The sequence below is a fragment of the Trichoderma citrinoviride genome (genome assembly GCF_003025115.1).
Source record: "Trichoderma citrinoviride strain TUCIM 6016 unplaced genomic scaffold BBK36scaffold_10, whole genome shotgun sequence".
Classification (NCBI taxonomy): Eukaryota; Fungi; Ascomycota; class Sordariomycetes; order Hypocreales; family Hypocreaceae; genus Trichoderma; species Trichoderma citrinoviride.
Window position 1 is genome coordinate 573,433 of NW_020194718.1, and position 21,651 is coordinate 595,083.

General features: G+C 57.0%; 8 protein-coding genes across 8 annotated transcripts; 3 read left to right on the forward strand and 5 right to left on the reverse strand.

Moving 5' to 3' along the window:
- Positions 1-593: 593 nt before the first annotated feature.
- Positions 594-4,382, reverse strand: BBK36DRAFT_1177015 (hypothetical protein; the record flags this gene model as incomplete). Its single annotated transcript, XM_024896041.1, has 6 exons — positions 2,674-4,382; positions 2,616-2,626; positions 2,464-2,535; positions 2,372-2,404; positions 1,672-2,309; positions 594-1,614 (listed from the first exon to the last, which is right to left on the reverse strand). The coding sequence occupies exons 1-6, from the start codon at positions 4,320-4,322 to the stop codon at positions 595-597; spliced, it is 3,423 nt and encodes a 1,140-aa protein (XP_024747986.1). The 5' UTR covers positions 4,323-4,382.
- A 1,578-nt stretch (positions 4,383-5,960) lies between these two features.
- On the forward strand, positions 5,961-6,770 carry BBK36DRAFT_1122935 (hypothetical protein; the record flags this gene model as incomplete). The annotated part of the gene is made up of 1 exon (XM_024890996.1): positions 5,961-6,770. The coding sequence occupies one exon, from the start codon at positions 5,961-5,963 to the stop codon at positions 6,768-6,770; it is 810 nt and encodes a 269-aa protein (XP_024747987.1).
- A 417-nt stretch (positions 6,771-7,187) lies between these two features.
- BBK36DRAFT_1135881 (ribosomal protein S17e) lies at positions 7,188-7,908 on the reverse strand. The gene is made up of 3 exons (XM_024892792.1): positions 7,693-7,908; positions 7,378-7,569; positions 7,188-7,297 (listed from the first exon to the last, which is right to left on the reverse strand). Exons 1-3 carry the CDS (start codon positions 7,837-7,839, stop codon positions 7,202-7,204), a joined length of 435 nt encoding a protein of 144 aa, XP_024747988.1. The 5' UTR covers positions 7,840-7,908; the 3' UTR covers positions 7,188-7,201.
- A 240-nt stretch (positions 7,909-8,148) lies between these two features.
- BBK36DRAFT_1135882 (hypothetical protein) lies at positions 8,149-9,828 on the reverse strand. Its single transcript, XM_024892793.1, has 2 exons — positions 9,791-9,828; positions 8,149-9,753 (listed from the first exon to the last, which is right to left on the reverse strand). The coding sequence occupies exon 2, from the start codon at positions 9,712-9,714 to the stop codon at positions 8,308-8,310; it is 1,407 nt and encodes a 468-aa protein (XP_024747989.1). The 5' UTR covers positions 9,715-9,753; positions 9,791-9,828; the 3' UTR covers positions 8,149-8,307.
- A 243-nt stretch (positions 9,829-10,071) lies between these two features.
- Positions 10,072-11,418, forward strand: BBK36DRAFT_1122676 (Queuine tRNA-ribosyltransferase; the record flags this gene model as incomplete). Its single annotated transcript, XM_024890969.1, has 3 exons — positions 10,072-10,131; positions 10,202-10,452; positions 10,509-11,418. The coding sequence occupies 3 exons, from the start codon at positions 10,072-10,074 to the stop codon at positions 11,416-11,418; spliced, it is 1,221 nt and encodes a 406-aa protein (XP_024747990.1).
- Positions 11,419-11,653: 235 nt separating this feature from the next.
- Positions 11,654-13,023, reverse strand: BBK36DRAFT_1170355 (hypothetical protein; the record flags this gene model as incomplete). The annotated part of the gene is made up of 4 exons (XM_024895433.1): positions 11,654-11,925; positions 12,009-12,127; positions 12,201-12,615; positions 12,696-13,023. The coding sequence occupies 4 exons, from the start codon at positions 13,021-13,023 to the stop codon at positions 11,654-11,656; spliced, it is 1,134 nt and encodes a 377-aa protein (XP_024747991.1).
- A 3,258-nt stretch (positions 13,024-16,281) lies between these two features.
- On the forward strand, positions 16,282-19,817 carry BBK36DRAFT_1177054 (Arginase/deacetylase; the record flags this gene model as incomplete). Its single annotated transcript, XM_024896042.1, has 3 exons — positions 16,282-18,725; positions 18,789-19,297; positions 19,430-19,817. The coding sequence occupies exons 1-3, from the start codon at positions 16,338-16,340 to the stop codon at positions 19,815-19,817; spliced, it is 3,285 nt and encodes a 1,094-aa protein (XP_024747992.1). The 5' UTR covers positions 16,282-16,337.
- A 514-nt stretch (positions 19,818-20,331) lies between these two features.
- BBK36DRAFT_1177056 (histidinol phosphatase) lies at positions 20,332-21,593 on the reverse strand (the record flags this gene model as incomplete). Its single annotated transcript, XM_024896043.1, has 3 exons — positions 20,332-20,553; positions 20,644-21,189; positions 21,432-21,593. 3 exons carry the CDS (start codon positions 21,591-21,593, stop codon positions 20,332-20,334), a joined length of 930 nt encoding a protein of 309 aa, XP_024747993.1.
- Between the last annotated feature and the right edge of the window lie 58 nt (positions 21,594-21,651).

Below are 21,651 nucleotides of genomic sequence, written 5' to 3' on the forward strand. Positions count from 1 at the left end.
AGGCACACAACAGTTCTTACGTGGAATATTAGTACTAGTCGCAGATACGCTTATTCCATCCTTCCCCCCTCGTCCTCCCCTGTAATGCAACACACCATCTCTTCACACGGATACCAAGGCAAATCATATCCGTCGAATCAAATGTGGCCTACATATGCAAGGGGTTAACCAACCTTGCCAGCCACCGGCCATCTCATAGTACTAGTAGTAGTATATGTATCCTCACCTAAACAACAGCCTTAACCATAACCAAGCAATGCTCACCATAGCCGGCAATCACAAGCAAAACGCAACATCACGCTGAGGCAAAAAAGCAAATCAAACATCTAAGTGGAAGATTATATGACAGATGCGTAAACGTACAAAAGCAGGCACAACACATGTTTGGCAGAAGGGAAAAAAGAGAAAAGCCAAACATGCACTGCGCTCTTCAATAGACACACACAGTCCGACGAGATACGCCAAAGACAGTCGTGCTATGATATGAGATTAATCTACACCCCAAATGCCCTCCTTCCATCTCCTTCTTTTATACTTACTCCCTTCTCAAGACCGATAGCTTCGACCGGCTGGCGAACCAGAGCCCCCGTACCACTAAGAGAGCTTCTTCTGCCAGCCGACCCAGCTGCGAGAAACCACGCGCCAGATCTTGACCTCACCGCTCCTCAGGTCATCCAGCTTGTAGCTTTCTTGCTTCACCTTCTTGCCGTCTCTGCCCTGCTCCCAGGCCCTCACCTTCTTCTTGGTGCCATCCCACTCGGCTACGATGCCCACGTGGTCTGGCTTGCCAACCTCGCTGGTGTATTTGGCATGCATGGGCCCGTGCTTCCCTTGGAACTTGGCATTACGGATGGTGATGATGTCGCCGGGACGAATGACATCGTGCTGCTGGGTGGAAGCGTTGGCCATGTTGGCGTAGACGAGGGCACCGTACGATCTAGTGCTAATAGGCAGCAGGGCATCCTCTAGTGGTCGGATCATTTCCAGAACAAAGCTCGCCGCGGTACCGTCGCCCACAACCTGGTCCTTCTTGGCACTGGCCGCTGCAATGATTTTTCGACCAAAAGTGTCGTAGGCTTCCTCCATCTGGTCTTGTCGCATCGCCTTGGGAGGACCCTCGTGCCGTTGCTCTAGCTCGACATTAGACGGGTCATAGGGATCGTAGCGGGCCGTGAGAATGGTCTGCGAATAATCTTGGAACAGGATGAATGTTTCTCTGCTGATGATCGTCTTCTCGCCTTGGTTCGTCGTGGTTGACTCGTCGCACTCAAAGTAGATGTCCTTTCTGCCCTGGAGGACCGGAGGGACTTGGTTCGACTGCTTCCACCAGCCGCTCTGCACCGCCAAATCAATATCTCCCGCGATAAAGCCAGAGTCCATCGACGGGCGGTGGTGGTCAATTGATCTCCTGGGAGCGCTCAGACTGGGCCTGGGCAGATCGGCAGAGGTTCGCGGACGCGCACCTATCGGAGGCGGGACCCTTCGATCGGGCGGCGACACAGCTCTCGAGTTGTCAGATGAGAGTGCAGTCGGCTCCTCGACAATCGGAGATTCCGCGACATCTTCTGGCTTAGGCGCACTCGCGTTGGAGATGAACAGAGCATCGTGGCTTTCCTCCGACGTGGGCGACATCACCTTTGGCGGAGGCGCAGGAGGCGGCAAGATCGGAACAGAACGAGATAGATCGTTCGATCTCCTCGGCAGGGGCGGAGACTGCGGCACAGGCGGAGGAGCTGCTCTCGGCGTCGAAGCAACCGGGGGTGGAGGAGGCGCGTCTGGCGGTACGTCGGTGAAGGGCGACTGAAGGCTGGTCTCTTCCAGGCTAGATTCTTGATCATTCGCCGCCAAAGCATCCTTGTGAGGTACAGATGAAGCAATGTCCGTATCGTAGTCACCCTCATACTCTGTTGCCTCTCCAATCTCTTCTCCTGCCTGTGCAGGCCTAGTCGGCGAGGCAACTTCAAAGTCCGCCGTGGATCGTCGGCTTGGCGCACTGGGTGGTGGAGGCGGCGGTGGGCGAGATGTTACCGCAGCAAGCATGGACGCAGCGCCCGGCACAGGAGGCGGGGGTCTGCTAGCACGTTTGCTGGTTGGAGACGTTGGCGAGAATGCACCAGGTCGGGGCGGCGATTGCGGAGGAAGCGACGCCTCGAACGACTGGACGGGAGGTTGGATCGGGGATCTCAATGCAGAGGCCGACGATTCATTGCCCTCACGGGCCCCATTGGAGAGTTCATCGTCAGATTCGGATCCCTCTGTAGCTGTGTTAATAGGAGCGGCAGCCGGAGGAGGGGGCGGGGGCGATCGAGCTATGCAGCCAAAGGATATCAGCATGTGAATAGACTGTAGGTAGATTGTTGGCTTCACATACCTCCGGCAGGAACGGGAGGGGGCGGCGGACGGGCTTTGAAGAGTCAGTATCGTGTACATTATCATGATGGCAGTGGGCGTATCTATACATACACGCTGAGGGAACTGGAGGAGCAGACAAGTCTTCTTGGGGCACAGGCGGCGGTGCTCTGTGTTCCGCAGAGGCTACAGAGTGTTAGCAGGCAAAGATGAGATATTTTGGAGTTCTTAACGCCCATATGTGCCTCACCTTCTTCGGGTTGAACAGGGGTAGCATCTCCCTCTTCGGATTTCTGTGCTAGTTCAGCCTCCGGTTCATCAGACTTTGCTGTCTCTTCGGCGGGCTTAACTGGAAGTCCCATGCCCGGGAGCGCCATCATGGTGGGAACAGGAGGAGCGCGCGGCGGCGGAGTGACATCCTCTTCCCGCGTGACGGCCGACTTTGTGGGCGGCTTGGGTGCCTTCTTCTTCGGCAGGCCACCCCCCATAGGAGGTGCTGGGGCACCAAACATGCCGTGGAAACCCATTCCACCGCTCATCTTGGCCATGCGCGCCCGAAGCTCCTCTCTGCGCTTGACTTCCGGGTCGACTTCCTCCTCTTCTTCCTCTTCCTCCTCCTCTTCCTGCTCTTCCTCCACTGTTTCCTCTGCCGCTGGCTGTTCTACGTCAGCAGCGGGAGCAGCGGAAGATGAGGCAGTCGGGACTTTCGAAAGTCGTCTTGAAGCATTGTCGTCAGCATCGGCTTCTGCGGCTGCACCATTAGCAGCTTCTTCTGCAGTAGACTCCGTCGCACCAGGCTCAGGTTGGGGTCGCGGCGGTAGGGGAGCCGGCTCAGAGGGAGTGGCCTCCAGCGAGGCCCTCGGGGCAGATTCATCAGTGGATTTCCGTTCGGGCGCCTCGGACCCTTCCGCAGCCTCGGGAGGAACAGAAGCTTGCGAATCCACGCGCTTCTTAGGTGGCGGCGGCTTCTTCGGCTTCTCTTTCTTGGCCAGCGCATCAGCATGGCGTTGGGCCTGCTCCATCTGCTGCTTCTGGAGAAGAGCAATGCGCTCCTTGAGGCTGGTAGGCTTGGGCTGGTCTTCTTCGTCCTCTTTCTGAGTTTCGGGAGCAATCAATCCGGCCTTCTCAGCTTGCCCCTGGGTCTCGGCCACCTGCTCCTTGACTTCGGGATCTTCGTCTCTTCGGTAGACTCTGGCCGCGGGGGCCTCGCGAGGAGGGGGAACGAATGCATTTCGGCTCGGGGGCGGGGCCACGAATGGCTTCTTGATAAAGCTCGATGCGCCAGCGCCGCCGAGGCCACTGGGCTTAAAGGGCGCAATGGGGGGCGCGGCTGACTTGTTAAACGCTGCAATGCGGTCTTTGAAGGAACTGGGCTTCTCAGACACCGGCGGAGGGGCGGCCTTGGGTTTCGGAGCGCCGCCAGCTGGAGCGGTCGAGGCCGGAGCGTCAGCAGGCTTGGGCGAGGTTGGCAGAGGCACCGGGACTGGAGCGGGAGCTGCTGCTGGCGGGGGTGCGGGAGCCGAGGCGGCAGCAGGCGCGGGCACGGGCACGGGCGGTGCGGGAGCGGGAGCGGGAGCAGGAGGCTCTGCCGGCTGGGTATGCTTGACGGGCTCCGCGACTCGCTTCGGCGAGAGCTCTGAGGCCACGTCAACGGGCGGCGGTGTCGATCGCGCAGCCGCGTCGTCGGCGGGAGCCTCCGGAGGGGGGGCAGCGGGAGCAGCAGCGGCGGCGTCGGTCTCCTGCTTCTGCTTCCTCACGGGTCGCGGGGGCGCCACGGGCTCGAACTTTTCGACAAAGTTGCGGGGGAAGATGCCCTCCCTCTTGACGCCGGCGTCGTCGACGTACTCGCCGCCGTACCAGTCGGCGTCATCCTCGTCCGTGACGGCAATGACCTGGCCGGCGGGGAAGTTGAGGTCGTCCTCGTGCGGCGACGAGTACTCGTACAGCGCCTTGACGCGGAACAGGGCGGCCATTGCGGGTGGTGTCGTTGCAGGTGGCGGCAGTTGCTGGACTCCAGCCCAGACAGCGTTCCAAGGCGGTTGGGGAGGCTTGTAGAGGAGGAGGTTGTCGTCGCCTGTGGGGGCGCTAGAGAAGCCGTTCCCTTGGTCAGCCGGTGAGTGGCTGTGGTAAAACGTGGGGAGGCACTGGGTGAGGGGGACGGCCGTCGCGTAATTGCTGGCCAAGCGGCGGTTTCAGCCCACGAGCAGCGAGTCTGGATCTGGCGAGTCTCGGTGTGCAGCAGAAACAAGCAAACGGGGGGGTTGAAGGTGTAAAGGATAAAAACGGCGCAGAAGAGGCTGTGAAACGCGGTGGATCTCTCGGCCGCCAGGTTGCTTCTGCTGAGTGTGAGCGTTGAGTGGTGTGTTTGTGTGAGTGCGAGAGCGAGTCGAGTGTCGACGTCAGCGCACCATGACAATCAATGACAGGCGGCGGCCACAGGGCAATGACGAGGACGGCGTCCAAGTAGCAGTACCTGGAGGACCGCCCGGATGTGCTAACGGGTACGCGGACGGTGGCGGAGGGGCCAGACAGTGGCAGCAGCAGGAAGGGGTCGATGGTTTGTCGCCTCAGGTACCGGTACCGAGGATGTGCCGCATTCGTCACTTGGGCGGTTGGAAGCTGGCAGGCGGCTGTCCATTCAGCGAGACAGGAAGATGGACAGAGAGACAGGTTGCGGTAGGCTCTCTCGAACCTTCAAATAATAGCCGCGACGGGGCTTTTTAGGAGCTTCCAGGCTGCAGTGGAGCGATGATACAGGCCATACGGCGCATCTGAACCTGGCCTTGCACAACACGAAACGTGCTAGGCCAGGTATGCGAGATCACATTTCTATTTCCATCGCCATGCCGTCAATGCAGGGGGATGCCCTTCGTTTCCGATTCTGATTCTGATTCTTATCCTGACTCTGCATCGCGTCCCCAGGACTCGGCACCGCCTTGGCGACTCGCAGCATTGCTGGATCTGACAAAACATTCGACGACCCGAGAAACAATAGTCCAGACGCTCCAGCCCAGCTCCCCGGACCTCCGGCCAACACAGCCTTCCTCTGCCGTCGTGCCCGCGGCCTGTGGCACATAGGCACAGGCACATGCACATGCACATGCACACAATGTCCAAGGCCGTCCATGTTTCCATTGCTCCCGCCTGGTAGCATATCACATTCGGACACGGCGATGATGCATGCTTCGTACCTACCAGGCACCCTTGCGCGACTCCCGTCGCCTTACACAACCAAGACAAGCACGTCAAAGCCCATTTGCCCATCCATCCATCATTTTGTCTTCCCAGCGTTGCGCCACCGGCTGCGTGTTTTCGTCCGGCCGAGGCGCCACAGGCAGCAACCCCTCCAGCTCTCCTGTAATCTGTAAGCACTCTTCTGACAGGCTGAAGGCGCTCCATAGAAGCAAGGCACGGCAGCAGCTCTGGCTTCCATTTCTAGTGGGGCCGCGGCTTCACTGCCGCCCAAGGCTGTAATTATTCTGTATTCCAAAGGCTGTGCTTTTTCTGCACCACCGCACGCTTCTAGACCCTTCAACCAACACCGGCATCTCCAGTACCTAGGCAAACCCGAGACGCGCAAAGGACCACACAAAGGAGCTTTCAGGCATCCCATGGCGAATTCATCCGGCAAGCCCAAGGGCATCCTCAAAGACTCCATCACGCCCTCGGGCGACTCCAAAAAGCAGACCGCACGCGAAATCGCCATCCACCACGCAACCCTCCTTCAGCACCGCAAAGACCTCGAAAGCCAGATCCTCGACAGCCTCATCCTGCTATCAGAATATCCCCTCGTTAGGGAAGCCCCCTACAGCTCCGCAAACCCAGCCCCGTCCGACATTGCAGACTTCAAGGCCAACGTGCGACTCTTCCAACCTTCAGACTACGATGACCTCATCGAAGAGCGCAATGTGAATGAACTTTGCGGCTACACGCTCTGCGCGAAACCAAGACGCCAGACGGGCGGCGGCGGGGAGTGGAAGCTGACGAGCAGCGGCGAGATTGTCAAGCGCAAGGAGCTCGAGAAGTGGTGCTCTCAGATATGTGCGCGCAGAGCCCTCTTTGTCAAGGTCCAGCTCAACGAGACGGCTGCTTGGGAACGAGCCGGGATTCCCGACATCCAGATCGATCTTTTGGACGAGGACAAGTCTATGGAGACGGAGGCTGATCGGACTGCGCGCAAGCTTGGTGAGCTTAAGCTGGACGACCAGCGGCAGGCTGCCCGAGACTCGGCTGCTTTGGCGATGGAACGAGGAGGCAACGGGATCAACTCTTCCATGGACAAGGTCAAGGTTACGCTGAAGGAAAAGGACGTCGTGGCGCCGTCTTTATTGGCCGCTGGGACTGCCAGTTCAGAGGATCATTTACTTGTCGATGGCCATAAAGCAAAGATACCCGAGGAAGAGACAAAGGAATCAGAGTAACCGAACCCTGGTGAGGACGAACAGGGGAGCATAAACTTGGCGTTGGGTTGTCATTTTCATCAAGGCTTTAGCATATATTGAGGGCGGAAAAAGTTACGTGGTTTGGGCGCAATAATACCCGTTGACAGTTTGGCTTGATCGGACATCCTCGCCCACAGCAGTTTGTTAGGTAAATGGGACAAGAGTGGATAGCAGATCCAGCTCAATGAGATCCTGCATTCAGTCACATGCACACGACAGCGTGACGAGAAGGGACGGTTCTTGGCAATCAAGCGTCATCTCGAAATTAATCAGAGAATCGGCGACACCTTGTGGGGTAGAAGATCTTTCTTTTGTGCGAGATCTATGCACTCACTACCATCCTGAGACGCCAACCTGCAAAATGTTGCAAAACCAGAGACCCAATTTCCCACAAAAAAAGAAAAAGCTTTTTAGTCGCGGCGAGGGCGGTCGCCGAATCGTCGCTGGCCACGCTCGGGAGCCTGAGCCTGGGAGACGGGGATGACGTTGGTGGGGATGGAGTCGAACTATACAGAAACGGGTCAGTTATACGATCCCTCTGCCTGATTGTCGAGCATTCGGGAGGTCGTCGGGGGTGAGAACATACGCCGAGATGCTTGAGCAGGTCCTTGGTCTCGTTGTCGACGTCCAGCTGGCCAGCCTCGGAGAAGTCGAGAGCAGAGACCTCGGGGACGAACTGGTCCTTGCGCTCACGCTCCTCTTCCTGAAGCTTGAAGGAGATACCACGGACGGGTCCACGCTGAATGCGCTTCATCAAGTGGGTGGTGTAACCGGCAATCTGTATGTCCAACCTCGCCGTTAGCCACATGATCCCCCTGATTCGTTTCTTTCTTCTTCTTTTTCGTTCCCGATCTCGAGATCGAAATTCTCCCCTTCAAGTGCTGATATGGTGCTGTCTGACCTTGTTGCGCAGGCGCTTGGAAGCAATGATGGCAATCTCATCGCAGATGCGCTTGTTGGTCTCGAAGTCGAGGGTCAGGCGGGGGTAGTACCGCTCAATGATGACCTTGGCGGACTTCTTGACGGTCTTGGTACGAACGCGACCCATTTTGACGGTGTTGGCGTGGTGGTGGTGAGGACTGGTGGTAGTGAGTGAAGCGTTGCGGAATTCCTATCCAAGGAAAACTTGGTGGTTGAGCAGCCGCGGTGGGGTTGGGAGCCGAATTGATTAGGGCTCGGATTGCATGCACGTGTGTGGTCACGTGCAATATTTCCAAGTGCAGATAGACTTGTGTGAAGCTCAGCACTAGCTATTCGCGGGTTAACGTCATTCTGTGCTCAAGCTATTCCCTTTTAGATCATTCTGGAGATGTAAGTTGAGGTCAAGGAGACACTCAGACTGACGAAACATTTGAACTTCGTCTTTTGTTCGTACTGCTTTACATGTATGATACACGGGTAGATTTGATAGCATTTTCATAATATACAGTGACAGGCAATCATTAACGCAGCCCATCTTTTCTATCCGTCGCGCCCGTAACTGCCAAAACTCTTCCGCCCTCACTCATAGCCCCCTTTATGACTTGTCAAAGCGGGACGACTCCCCCAACACCTCATCAGCAACACGGTTCAGACGAGTCTCGTTTGACATACGCGTTGACTGCTGGTTAGCCGGTTCGCTGGGAACATAGCCCTTCGTCGGGCCGTCGTGGTAGATCTCGGTAAGGCCCCTGCTCTCTCGCGCGATGACCTGGGCCTCGGGGCTTGTCTCTCGCAGCTGCAGGACGACCTTGCCGCTGGGATCAACGGTGGCGGTCGCAGCCTCGACGTAGGCCTTGGCACCACCAAACGTTGTGGTATCGAGGTGCATGATGCCGTTGAGAACACCCTTGGGGACGGACATTCTGGCTAGCGTCCTCGGGTTGAACTCGTTGTCTCCGGAGGGAGTGTCGGCGACGAAACCGCCTACGCCCAACTTGGGAGGGATATGACCAGATCTGGGATACACCACTCGAGCCAATGCGGGCGTTTTCTTGGCCTGGGGCCCGTAGACAGGGTGGTTCTCCATGAATGAGCTGGTCCGCAGGTAGCTGATACCCGCCGAGGGGTGGCTGGGGGGCGGGCCAGATTTGCCGTAGGGGCTCTCGGGAGCAAGGCTGTCTCGATCAGCCCAAAAGGCGTGGATGAAACCAACGGGCTGTCCCAGGGGCGCCAGGTCGAGGAACTTGGAGACAAGCGCATACAGCGTCACCCGGTCGTTGCGCAGCGCGCGCAGGTATTCTGTGAACTGCGCCTCCGTGATATCTCGCACCTCGAATTTCGGAGGGGCCTCCTTGCCAGCGTCCAAAGCAGCCTTGTTCTGGCTCGTCGTGATGTCGTCCGCCAACTTCTCCTTGAGGAGTGCCCGGAAGTGCGCCCTCTTGGGACGGACCTTCTTGTTCAGGTACTCGACAAACTCTCCCTCCGTCATCCTCGCAAGCCACGGGCCCTGGAACTTCCATCTCCGGTCGTCGCCCCGGCCGCCCTTGAAGTCTGTGAAGTCCATATCCTCCTCGAAGACCGACTTGTGCCACAACTCCGACCGTGTTGAAGAGGCATGTGACTTCTTGTCGGTATTGAACGGCACGGACATGGCCACCCGCAACTCCTGGAACTTTTCTAATGACAGCGAATGGTCGGCCGCGGAAGCAAAGTTGGTGACGTTCTCGACAGTGTCCACCTGCTTGACTCGGATGTAGGGCGTCGAAGTGGCCATGGTAGATTTGAGAGGGAACGGGCGCTTGAGGCCCCAGTCGCCCTTCTCTCGTGATGCCAGCGGCGAGGTGAGGGACTGGTGCTGCGGATACGGTCTCGTCATTGTCGCGGACTTGTGATCGCCGATATGGAGGTTCGTCGACGGCGGTTCGGGGAGCGGCTTGGGGATTGAGAACATGCGCGATGTCCTCAGCAGCGCCCCCCCGGGCGATACGGCTCTGCCCGACATTGTGACTGTCGGAGCTCGTTGGGAAGCGCAATGGGCCTGATGAGGATCGATGCCACTTCATACGACGGCCGACGACTTGGATGCAAATTCTCGTGCTGGAGTTGAGCGCAGCTTCCAATTGCCGAGGTTGATCCGGCGATGGTCCCCTCGTTGTGGCGGGGTGTGGCGCATGCAAGGTTCCAAGACGCCCCGCCAAATTTCTTGCAGTTCCAGGGTAAGGTCACCTTGTCGTGTAAGAAATTCCCCAGGCAGAAGATCAGAAATTCACCGTGAGAGGAGGCAGATTCTGAACGCTTTCAGGCCCAAACCAGGGACTTTCATGGGTCATATCGGGGGATAATGCTGATGACAAAAAGAATGGCGTCCAACGTTTACTCAGCTCCCGCCCTCACCTTTGAACTGGTTGCCAAATGCTCAGTCAGTCTCATGCCTCAAAAACATCGAGTCTTGATGTGACTCCATACTGACTGAGACCACTCCAAGCCAGACAACTCGAGCTCGCGCCTCCATTCTCACACTTCCTCATGGCCCAGTTCAGCTACCGGTCTTCATGCCTGTTGCCACCCAGGCTTCTCTCAAGGGGATCACTTACGAACAGTTGGAGGACACTGGTTGTCGCCTCTGCCTGAACAACACCTATCACCTGGGCTTGAAGCCTGGCCAGGAGGTTCTCGATGCCGTTGGTGGTGCTCACAAGCTGCAAGGATGGAATCACAATCTACTGACAGATAGCGGAGGGTAAGTTTTATTCAATTCTTCACCCGAGACCATCGTGAGCTGACATATCACGGCAGCTTCCAGATGGTTAGTCTGCTGAAACTCGCCACAATCACAGAGGAAGGCGTGCGCTTCCTGAGTCCTCACGACGGCTCACCCATGCTCCTCACTCCAGAACACTCAATAGACCTGCAAAACACAATAGGCAGCGACATCATGATGCAGCTCGACGACGTCTTGGTGACCACCTCGCCAGACAAAGCCCGCATGCGAGAGGCCATGGAGCGCAGCGTAAGATGGCTCGACAGGTGCATCGCCGCGCACAAGAATCCGGATAGGCAGAATCTGTTTTGCATCATCCAGGGAGGACTGGACCTTGAGATGCGGCGAGAATGCTGCAGGGAAATGCTCGCTAGAGATACCCCTGGCATTGCGATAGGCGGGCTCAGCGGAGGAGAAGCGAAAGCAGACTACTGCCGCGTTGTCGAGACATGTACGGCCCTGCTGCCCGATCTCAAACCCCGGTACGTCATGGGCATCGGCTACCCAGAAGACCTCATCGTCAGCGTCGCTCTCGGAGCAGACATGTTCGACTGCGTCTGGCCAACAAGGACAGCCCGGTTCGGAAACGCAATCACGAAGCGCGGCGTCCTCAACATCCGCAACTCAAAGTACGCTACCGACTTTGGGCCTATTGAGCCTGGTTGTGGCTGCATGTGTTGCAGAGAGGGCGAGGACGGCATGGGCGTCTCAAAAGCCTACATCCACCACAACGCTTCCAAGGAGACGGTGGCGGCACATCTGTTGACTATTCACAATGTTTGGTATCAGCTGCAGCTCATGCGCGAGATTCGGCAGGCGATTATTGAGGATAGGTTTCCTGCGTATATACGCGAGTTTTTCGCAGGGCTGTACGAGGATAAGACGCAGTACCCTGAGTGGGCTGTGGATGCACTCAAGGTGGTCGGCGTTGACTTGACGGAGTAACAATAGATTTCTCATGGACTCGTTAAGAACTGTTTCCATATTTACCCTTTCGATATGCTCGGCATTTACATGGACGTATCCAGACTTGATCACATATATATACCCAGCCTAGCCGCCCCCTTAACGTACTTGCTCGTAATTGAAATATGGTATTAAAAGCGGCACTCCCAGTGTACATGTACATACGTATATCCATTTAGTCAATCATCTCTTCATCAGATCTTCCAGCCATCGTTTACACCATCGCAACAAAGCCGGCTATCGCAAGCACACCGGCCGCCAGGCCAACACGAGCAGTCGGCGCCGCATTGCCCGATGTCGTCGTAGTCGCAGCCCGAGTCACAGTAACAGTAGCTGGACCACCCGAAGCAGTCGAGTCGCCCGTCGCATCGGGAGGAGGGAAAGAGCTGTCATCCGTCGCAGTCGAACTCGAGGGAGCGGTCGTCGTCGAGGAGATGGTGCAGACGTCGCTGAAGTGGTCACAGAACGTAGCCATCGTCTTGGCCACTGATAGGTACACCATGTTAGCTGTTTGTATGGGGATGATCACGTCTGCACAGCAAACGGGGGAGGTTTCTGGTGCAACGAACCGTTGGAGGCGGTTTCGGGCTCTCCTTTGCCCGCGGTGGCGGCCCAGTCTAAACATGTCGAAGCATATGTCTCAATCTCATCGGTCCACGTAACATGGCCATCCAACGCAGTGCGGCAGCTATTGTGTGTGTTGTAATTCCCATCAGTTCATGTCCCTCAACAATACTGGAAAGCTTCAGTCAAAATCATACCAATAGCAGTAAGCCTGCTCTCCGAACGGCAGATCCGTAAAAGAAGGCGTTGCACTCGTACACTCCTGGAAAATGCCCACCATCTGGATACACGCAGAAGCGAGCGTGATTACGGGAGACGTATTCGTCGTGCCAGAAGCCGTTCGAGACGCAGCACTTCCCGATGCCCCGGTTGCGGAAGAAGCCCTGGTGGACTCAACGGTCGATCCCTCCGCCGTCACGCGCGATGTTTCTGCCGGAACGCTGCTACTTGGGGTGGAGGCCGGCGAGGGGGTTGACTTGGAAGGTAAGGACTGGATGCGGGAGGATTGGGACGCAGCAGATGTTTTGGGGGGCTCTCCGGTGGCCGTTGCACCGGCTTGGCCGCGGCAGACTTCGGGAGAGCCTCCGCAGACGGTGTAGAGATAGTCGTAGGCTAAACAATGTTAGCAACGTTGTATATATCGGGCGTCTACCGGGACGATTCTGCCCATGTGAAGCATTTCTGGTACTCACCGGAGATCTGCGAGCCCAGCTGAGGCGCCTCCGAGCTGAGATAGTCGGCGCAAGTGCTGTAGACGGGAGCTACATCAGTCGTCCCAACACAACAAGCACACGCCGCCAGCTTGAGCGGATTCGCAGTCGACAGCGCCTCGGACCCTCCCACCTCCGCGATGCAGCCCGACACGAAGGAGGCCGCGACGGTGCAGAACTGGTAGCCCGAGTCGGTAGGGTTGAGGGCGTTTACAACCTCGCCGTAGTTGATGAGAGGCAGCGTCATGTGTTGCGCGGCTACATGGACGCCGCTGGCCAGAACGGGGATGAGGAGAGCGGCGAGAGACATCTCGAGGGCTGGTGGACTGGGCGAAACAGAATCAGGGGAAGCAATGCTGGGCTGGGTATCACATGGAGCAAGGAAAGGAAATCGACGAGGAGGGACAGCTTTTTGTTTACTTTGTACGGTGAAGGACCCTCCAAGCTCCTACAGCTGAACATGCAGCAGAGCCGCCGTTTATTTTTTCTTCTCAATCACAGATTTCATTCCTAGCGCCGCCCCCATTCGATAGAGAGCCATAGCACGGGAACGAGTCAAGATGGGCAAAGCGAGGCGCATGGAGCCGCGACCGTTATGCAGGTTAAGCGACACGAACAGCAGCAGCAGCAGCAGTAGTAAGACAGGGAGGGGAATGCCTCTGTGAGCTCTTGAGCTTGTGTTCTCTTTCCGCTCTTTATTTTGTTGAGACGCGGCCAATGGTGGTGCGGGTTCTGGTGCGGCTGAGGATGTAGCCAAGGATTCGAGCGCTGGCTAGTCGCGGAACGGCTCGGGGGTGGTTGGGGAGAAGGATCCTCCAGGTTGAATCGCTCGGAGGAGGGAGATGGAACGATGATGAATATTGTGCGGGAGGAAGAGGGATTGTCGTGATGTGCTCTGTGTTGTTGATGCGGAAGATGGTTTGATGAGATGATGAGAAGCTATACTAGGTATTGATGGTGGTGAGGTTGCGTGTAAGTGGGAAACGAGAAGCCATGTTCGTACATAGGTGGCAGCGATTTTGAGTTGCGGATGTGCCTTGACCTGACCAGCTAGTCTAGCGGGATGCCTTGTGGGCACATGCATGAGGCGCTATTGACTTGGCAATCGGGGTGGCTTTCCGTGGGTTCAGTGGCGATGTTTGGGACGATAAAGAGTGAGACTGCGTGTCTGTACGAGTTTGTATGACTCCGGAGTGTGCTTTGCTCTGGGTTGTTCCGCCGTGATATCGGCTTGGGCTGAGACGAGCAGCCTGATGTTGCCTCTCTGCGCAGTGAAGGAGAACCATAACAAGAGATGCCCAACCGTGGCATGTTTCTGCCTGTGTAACACTCCGGAATTGGAAGTGAATTAATGTCGCAACGTTGGTCGATTCCTCCAGTCGTCGCGCCTCGGTTCACCTCGGTTCATGAACCGCCAGCACATACTCCCACTGGCTCGCCAACCTGGCCCGAGTTGCCTCTTCCAGTGCAAAGAAATGAGTGAGCCATCGCAGCATCAGGATCGACTGTTACCCTATAAAACGCTGCCCATTGTGCCATGTCAAACAAGCGCATCCAGCAGACGCTGATTTGCTTGCGAAAATGACTTACATGAACCTGCCTCAAGATTGGTGTTGCTATATCTCCTGCGTCTGCAAGGCCTGGAAGACTGTATGGAAGACGGCGTACAGGACATTGATACGTTACCTCGATGCTTCTCTTCTTCTTCCATGAGTCAAGGAGACAAGCATCATGGCTGTCAAGATCGAGTGCTGGCGTTACCCCAGATGTAGCTTGATAGGTAAAGATGGAGGCAGAGCAGAGCGGGGACCGCTAATCAAATCAACCCCTTTCTGCACTCCATTCTTTCGGCTTGTGCTCCGTATTTCGTGCCAACGTTCCCCCCATGCGCGATGAAAGGAGGTTATTTTTAGGTGACAATGTGACATGACCGGAAATTTCCATGTGACAGAGGGGACAGATGGATATTATCACTTCGTACTCCCTCATTGTGATGGGGCCTTTCTTGGAATGTGTACTTGATATCCGTCCTGAAGGATGTATGTACTCAATCCCTTGCTTGGTGATCGCCACACGCCGTCTGAGGCCGTGAGACAGGACAGAACAGGCGGAATACGGCTCGACTGACAATGTGCACCGTTCGTCGGATATGGGCTCCCGGTCCTTGTTCTGCTAGCCGACTGTGCTAGACGGAGGTACGGAGTACAGTAGCAGCAATATCTTGGGCGATATCGCTTGCAGCCGTTAATCGGAGGCGCCGGTTCCTGGTTTCATGCACCTCCGTCGACCCCGTCCAACCCGTCCGGCCGCGATGCTGCTCAATCGGACGTCTTCGGCTGTCCATGGGATGCAACGCTGACGACCGGCTACAAATAAGAGGAGGGCAATGCACAAAAGCCTCTGCTGTAATTCGACCACGTAGAAGATGTATTCCTGCCTGGAGGTCCACTGCTGCACGACGCCCGCAGCGGCAGAAGATGGGCTTTTACGAGCGTCCAACAATCTCATTGTCCGGATGCCTTTGACTGGCCGAGGTGGCGGTTTGGCTGATGTCATGGCATGCGGCATCCACTGCGCCGGGCAGTATCAGGGTCTCTGTGTGGCCTCGACTGTGGCCTGCATGTGTCGATGCATGGAGTATCAAGTATCACGGAGCACCAAGAATCATCCTGGGCTTGGCCATTCCGGCTGGGTAAGCCGGCGTACAGTAGGGAGTATGCACACACAAACAAGCAACTCGTACATGTGCAGGCAAAGGAGAAAGTGCTCCCGTATGCTCCCATATGCTCCTCAGCAGCGAAGACAAGAAGAAGTGCCGTTCCGGAAGCCAAACGGCTGCCCCCTTGCCTCTGCTGGGGAGAAACGAAGCGAAACACCAGAGACTCGGGCGGATGCGAGTGAAGAAGCAGCGCCGATGCTGTGGTGCCCGACCAAGGCAGCCCAGTGGCAGCGCCCGACCGGCTCATCACAGTGACGTGAATGAAGCTTGGAATGAATTGAGCTTGACGGCTGCAATCTTGGATGCCACACCCCCCGTTGTGTCTGGCCCGGCACGTGATCGCTCGGGGGGCAAGACAAGATGGAATTAGGGGAAGCGAAGCGGCTATGACGATGGCGATTGTGAAATTACATGCTCCGTTCGGCCATGTCATTAAACGCCCCGAGCCACAGGCGCCGGAGGAGCGTGCCAGCCTGGAGCCTGAACCTGAACCAAACAACAACAGGCCGAGACAAAAACAACGCAAGGAAACCGCAGATGCCCGTCGTGAGGCCATCGTCGCACGGCATCACGCACAGCAGACAGCCATCGCAGAGCATCGCAGGGCGTCGCAGCGCTGCAGAAACCTGAAAGCCATCAAATCGCAGGCCGCATCGCTCACGCTCCACCCACACCAAGCACCGGCGCTCACAGACGCATACGCATACACATCTCGGCCACAAACGGCATCCACGCACACAGAGAGAGGCAGACGCAGACGCAGAGCCGGAGCAGCAGATACCGACCAGATACTCAGCGCTCTCAGACACGCACAGGCTTCCTCGCAGTGTTCCTGGCGTCTCTCCCTCTAACGCATGTCGCCTCGCTGCAACCCACCGAGTGAGCCGGTCTTATAAGTCGCCCAGATGGCGTCTCCGCCCAATGCTGAGCCGCCACGGCGTGCAGCAGCAGCAGCAGCAACCTCCAGCTCCAGCTCCAGTTCCGGTTCCAGCTCCAGGGACGAGGGCGCAGGCCTATCGCAGTCACTCAGCCAGCTGTCACTGGGCCAGCGTGGCCCGCGATCTCCCGGGCTCTCGCCATCGCAACCGCCCTCGACGCCCTTAAATCCCCCTCGCCATGCCTCTCCCTCTGCCTCTCCCTCTGCCCGCGCTCCCTCACTCAGTCCCTCAGGCAGAGAGTCGCGAACTGCAACCCCCACCCTCGTCCGCAAAGCCTCGATGAACTCCCTGCACTCGGCCAGTGGCGTCGGCCCTTCGCGGCCACTGTCCAGGCGCTCCAGCCTGCAGCAGGTTGTGTCACCAGGCTTGAGGGCGTCGTTTGGAAATCCCGAGCCCGAGTGGCGCCCCCCGGTGACGGCCAGCTCCGTGGCCAGCGGCCACTTCAAGGATGAGCTCGAGGCCCATCACGGCCCCGTGTCCACACTCTACACCGAGACTGTTGTCGTCCTCAATGATGCCGTCTACGGCCATCGCTTCTCGCGCCCACGCACCCCCAAGAGCGCTCTTAACACCATTGTCGAGCGTCCTGAGCGCATCAAGGCCAGTGTCTTGGGTGTGTCTGCGGCCTATGTTCGTCTCGGTGAGCGTCACAGCGACGGCGCGCTGCCCATCTTGCCCAAGAGCAATGTCCACATGCTGCCCAGCATCCCCTTTCGCATCCACAAGACGGACCGGAGGCTGTCACTGCTGTCCCCTGCCGTCACCAATGTACATGGTACCAAATGGATGGAGGAGTTCAAGATGATGTGCGAGTCGGCCGAGGCGGTCTTGGCTCGTGGAGGAAAGGAGCTGCAGAGGCCGTCCATAACCCGAGGCCCCGACCATGCTGCTCCCGAAACGCTGCACGAGGGCGACCTGTACCTCTGCAACCAGTCGCTGGAGGCCATTGAGGGTGCCCTGGGCGCAGTGTGCGAGGGCGTCGATGCCGTCTTCTCTGCTGGGCCCCGGCGTGCCTTTGTTGCCGTACGGCCTCCGGGACACCATTGCTCTGCCAACCTCCCGTCAGGCTTCTGCTGGGTCAACAATGTCCATGTGGGAATCATGCACGGAATCCTCAACCATGGCTTAACGCACGCCGCCATCATCGACTTTGACTTGCACCACGGAGATGGCTCCCAGGCCCTTGCCTGGGCGCACAACTCTCGGTCCATGGCCGCCACCAAGAATCATGCCGCCTGGAAGAAGACGTCCATTGGCTACTTTAGCTTGCACGACATCAACTCCTATCCCTGTGAAAACGGAGACGATGACAAGATTAAGAATGCCAGCATCTGTATCGAGAATGCGCATGGACAAAACATCTGGAACGCCCACCTCCAACCCTGGAAGACAGTTGAGGATTTCTGGGATCTTTATGAGACTAAATACTCGATACTTCTCGACAAGGCACGCAGCTATCTGAGAGGCCAAGCGGAAAAGCTACAAGACGCAGGCGTCAATCCGCGAGCCGTCATCTTCCTGTCCGCTGGCTTTGATGCGAGCGAATGGGAGAGCGCAGGAATGCAGCGCCACAAGGTCAACGTGCCCACTGAGTTCTATGCTCGCCTCACCCAAGACGTTGTCCGCCTTGCCGCCGAGGAGGGCCTCTGCGTCGACGGCCGCATCGTCAGTGTCCTGGAGGGTGGCTATAGCAACAGAGCACTGACCTCCGGCATCATTAGCCATCTCAGTGGTCTCGTGGGGAAGCAGAACGTGCCGCACCGGAGCCGGCTTTCTTTCCCGCAAGGTGCCTACGATGAAGAAGAAGACAAGCACATCCCGCACTCCCCGGCTTCGATTAACCCGTACGATCCCTCATGGTGGTCGGCTGGAGAAATGGAGAAGTTGGAGGCCGCGGTAGCGCTGCCCGATATCACGCCGAAGAAGCCGCATGTGGTTACGCCCCCAACCTACTGTACGCCGACGCAGGCGTCTACGGCCAGGGCTGTGGACCCCCTCAGGATGCGACGAAGCATGTCGACTCTGGTCAACAGGTCGACTGTCTCCAGCCGCTCTCCATCTCCCTCGCCCCCCGAGGTTCCATGGACGATTGCTGCTAGCGAGCTTTCGAAGCTCCTCATCCCACGAGATCGCCAAACCGACAGCTGCACCTTTGAGGAATTGAACGCCGATGCGGCACGGGTACGACGAGACAGGCAGTCTGCTGGCGTTCCGGAACTCGATCGATCAGCTTCAAGGATGTCGCTTCGCGACCGCAAGCCCAGGGTTATCGACCCCATCCAAGAGGAGAACCAGTCCCGGCAGACGAGGGACCGAAGCAAGACTGTAGCCACCGCGACACTTGCGGCAGAAAAGGTAAGCATGAGATTTTTCTCTCCCGTCATCCTTTATTGAACGACGACTAACCTGAGCTGCCAGGCGACCGCTCGCGGACAGACGCCACAACCCCTTATTGGCACGCCTCCAAAGAAGACCAGTCGACGACTAACCGCCTCGTCGGCTGTTCCTACGCAACGCAGTGTTTCTCGTACCGCAACATCTAGTCAGGATTTGCCGCTTCGGCCTTCAACCTCTGCGGGGCCTATCGCCGGGAGGCCTCTCTCAGTTGCAGGAAACCAGGCCCAGAGCTCTGGCTCTACCGGAAGAATCACCGTCAGAAAGTCGCGGCCCACCTCGTCCAACGGCGAACCTGCCCTTAGGTCGCCCATGCTTGAAGCCGGAAAGGAAGCTCTTGCGGAAAGAACTACGGCACCTGCAGTATCAAGGCTGGACGCTACTATTGACGACATGGATAAGATCACCAAGGGGATCAAGAAGATCAAGATCAACCTGATCACCCAGTCGCAGAAGGAGGCCCGGGAGAAGGCCCGCCTTGAAGCCGAAGCCGCAGCTGCAGCCGCTACTGCATCCGGAGAGCTGCGTCCCTCGTCTGCCAGCACCAACAGGTCTGTAGAGTCCGGCGGCCTCAAGACACCGAACAGCAGCGTCGGCCGCAGGCCGACTATCAACGCCACGTCCCCGGATGGTACCATGCCCGCGCTGTCGACTGCTTCTGAGAGCACCCTGTCAACGCCCAACTTGGAGCACTCTACGCCCCGCACTGTTTCTCCCGAAGCGAGACAGGCCGTTCCCAACGTGAGCTCGCCTCGCTCGGCCAAAGCCATGGATGAGGCCCACGAGTTCTTCCAGTACCAGCCTGAAGGCCCACCCCCGGTGTCCGTTTCGTCCCAGGAGCCGCTTAAGTGGCTTCCCCCTTCGCTCCCAGCCGGGCCCCCGGCTGTACAACCCGGCCTCGTGAAGAAGAGCAGCACGCTTTTCCAGTATGGCGGCAGCGGCACCATTCCCTTTGCTAAGCAGCCAGCCAACCGAGACCCGTCCCCTCAAAAGGTTCAGAGGAAGCCCAGCGGTCCTCTCCGGCCTGCACCGAGGTCTCCACCCAGGAAATAGACGGCTGATAAGGGAATGGAAAATGGCGATGTCTCTAGATTTCTTTATTGTTCAACGGATTGGATGGTATGGAACACGGAATGGCTAGGAGTTTAGTCTTTGCTTTTCTCGTCTTATCTTGCGTTTCATCTTCTTCTTTGTCCTGCTTAGCGCTTGCTTGAGCTCGGTCTCTCCCTTCTCCTGGTTTTGAGACCAATTGTTTTTCTAGCTTGTACACCCTTGTCAAATTACCTGCCCCTGGAATGCTGGGCTGCTCTCACTCTCTCACTTAGAAGATACCCGTTCCCTCCCAAAGAAAGAAGGAAAAAAAATCTTGTCAGAAGCAATTTACTTTACTTTATTATAGTGACAATTCAATGTTTGGTAGATGCTATCTATCGAGTTTCCTGCTTGTATTATATGTGTCTCTAAACCACAGACTTCCAGGAACAATGAATGACCTCCGATCTATTATAGCTTGTCACATTCCCACATACTGTATCCCTATGTATAATGAGACAGTTAGCAGGATTTATCAAAAGTGCTGCCGAAACTCCTTTAGAGACACGGCCACATCGTTGAGCGTCGCTTTTGCGTCTTCTCCAGCGTCGGGATGATTCTGCCGCTGAAAGGTCCAGACATGCTCGACGCCGAGACTCTCGAGGAATGCCAGGCCGCGGCTGTAATTCGTAGCGACTTGCGCGATTCCATGGCTGTCGTCGGACATTGTGAACTTTCCGCCGAGCTGAAGCCATTTCTACAAACCACGTCAGCCATTTCAAATAAGAAAAAAAAAAAAGAAATTGCTGTATGAATGGGAGAGTAGGGTAAGTCAAGTTTTTTTTACCTCTGAGATGACTCGTCCCGGATAAGGCTCGTCGAGACCCTTCCTCAACGCCGCAGTATTGCACTCAAGCCACGCCCCAATCTCCACCGCATACTCCAGATTCCGACAAATCTTTTCCCACACGGCAGGCCACAGTCTCGGATCCCTCCCCGGATCCTCGCTCATGAGGCGAATCAAGTCAAAGTGCCCCACGACGCGCGGCTTGAGCGCCCTGAGCATGTCAAACTGCAAGTCATAGTAATCGGCGTAGAGCTGTTCCTCGGAGTGATTTGACGTGGCGGCGAGGGCGGCGGCGTAGGTGGGCTTGTCGTAGTCGATGGGGATGCCGTGGACGTGGTGCACGGAGCCGATGAAGTAGTCGACGAGGGGGGAGGCGTCGAAGAGGGCGCGGACGTGGGCTGCGTAGGAGGGGCGGATGAATTCTGCTTCGAAGGCGATGAGGATGTGGATCTGGGTGCTGTATTGGCGTTGCAGGCGGCGGGCTTCGAGGAGGTAGGATGCGTGGAGTTTGGGGAGGGTTTGGAGGGAGGTTTGGGGGTCGGAGAGCTTTTTGAGATTGTCAGTTTGAGGATGTTCAAATAAGTGAGTGAATGAGTGGTTGAGTGACGATGGGTTGGTTGAGTGGGTGAGTGGGCGAATGCGAGTTGAGTGAGTTGTTGACATGTGAATATGTGATGAGGAGGGGTTGATGAAATGCTGTATGACACAAGACGTATAAAAGTGTATACTTCAAACCAAACGATTGGAGACGAAAATCAACATGTAAATCAACGAAGCCCACGACGCACCTCTTCAGGATATAGATCCCGCTCCTCATAGCGAGGCATATGCTCGGTAAGGCCCATGGTCTTATACCCAAGCGAAATGGCATGCAGGACAATGTCCTCCAGCTGGTCGACGGCATGGCCAGGGCAGAACTGGCCCGAGTGGGAATGCATTGTAAAGGCCATTGTGACTGGGCTAGAACTATTCAGAATATATGGCTAACGAGGTTTTGAGAAGAATACG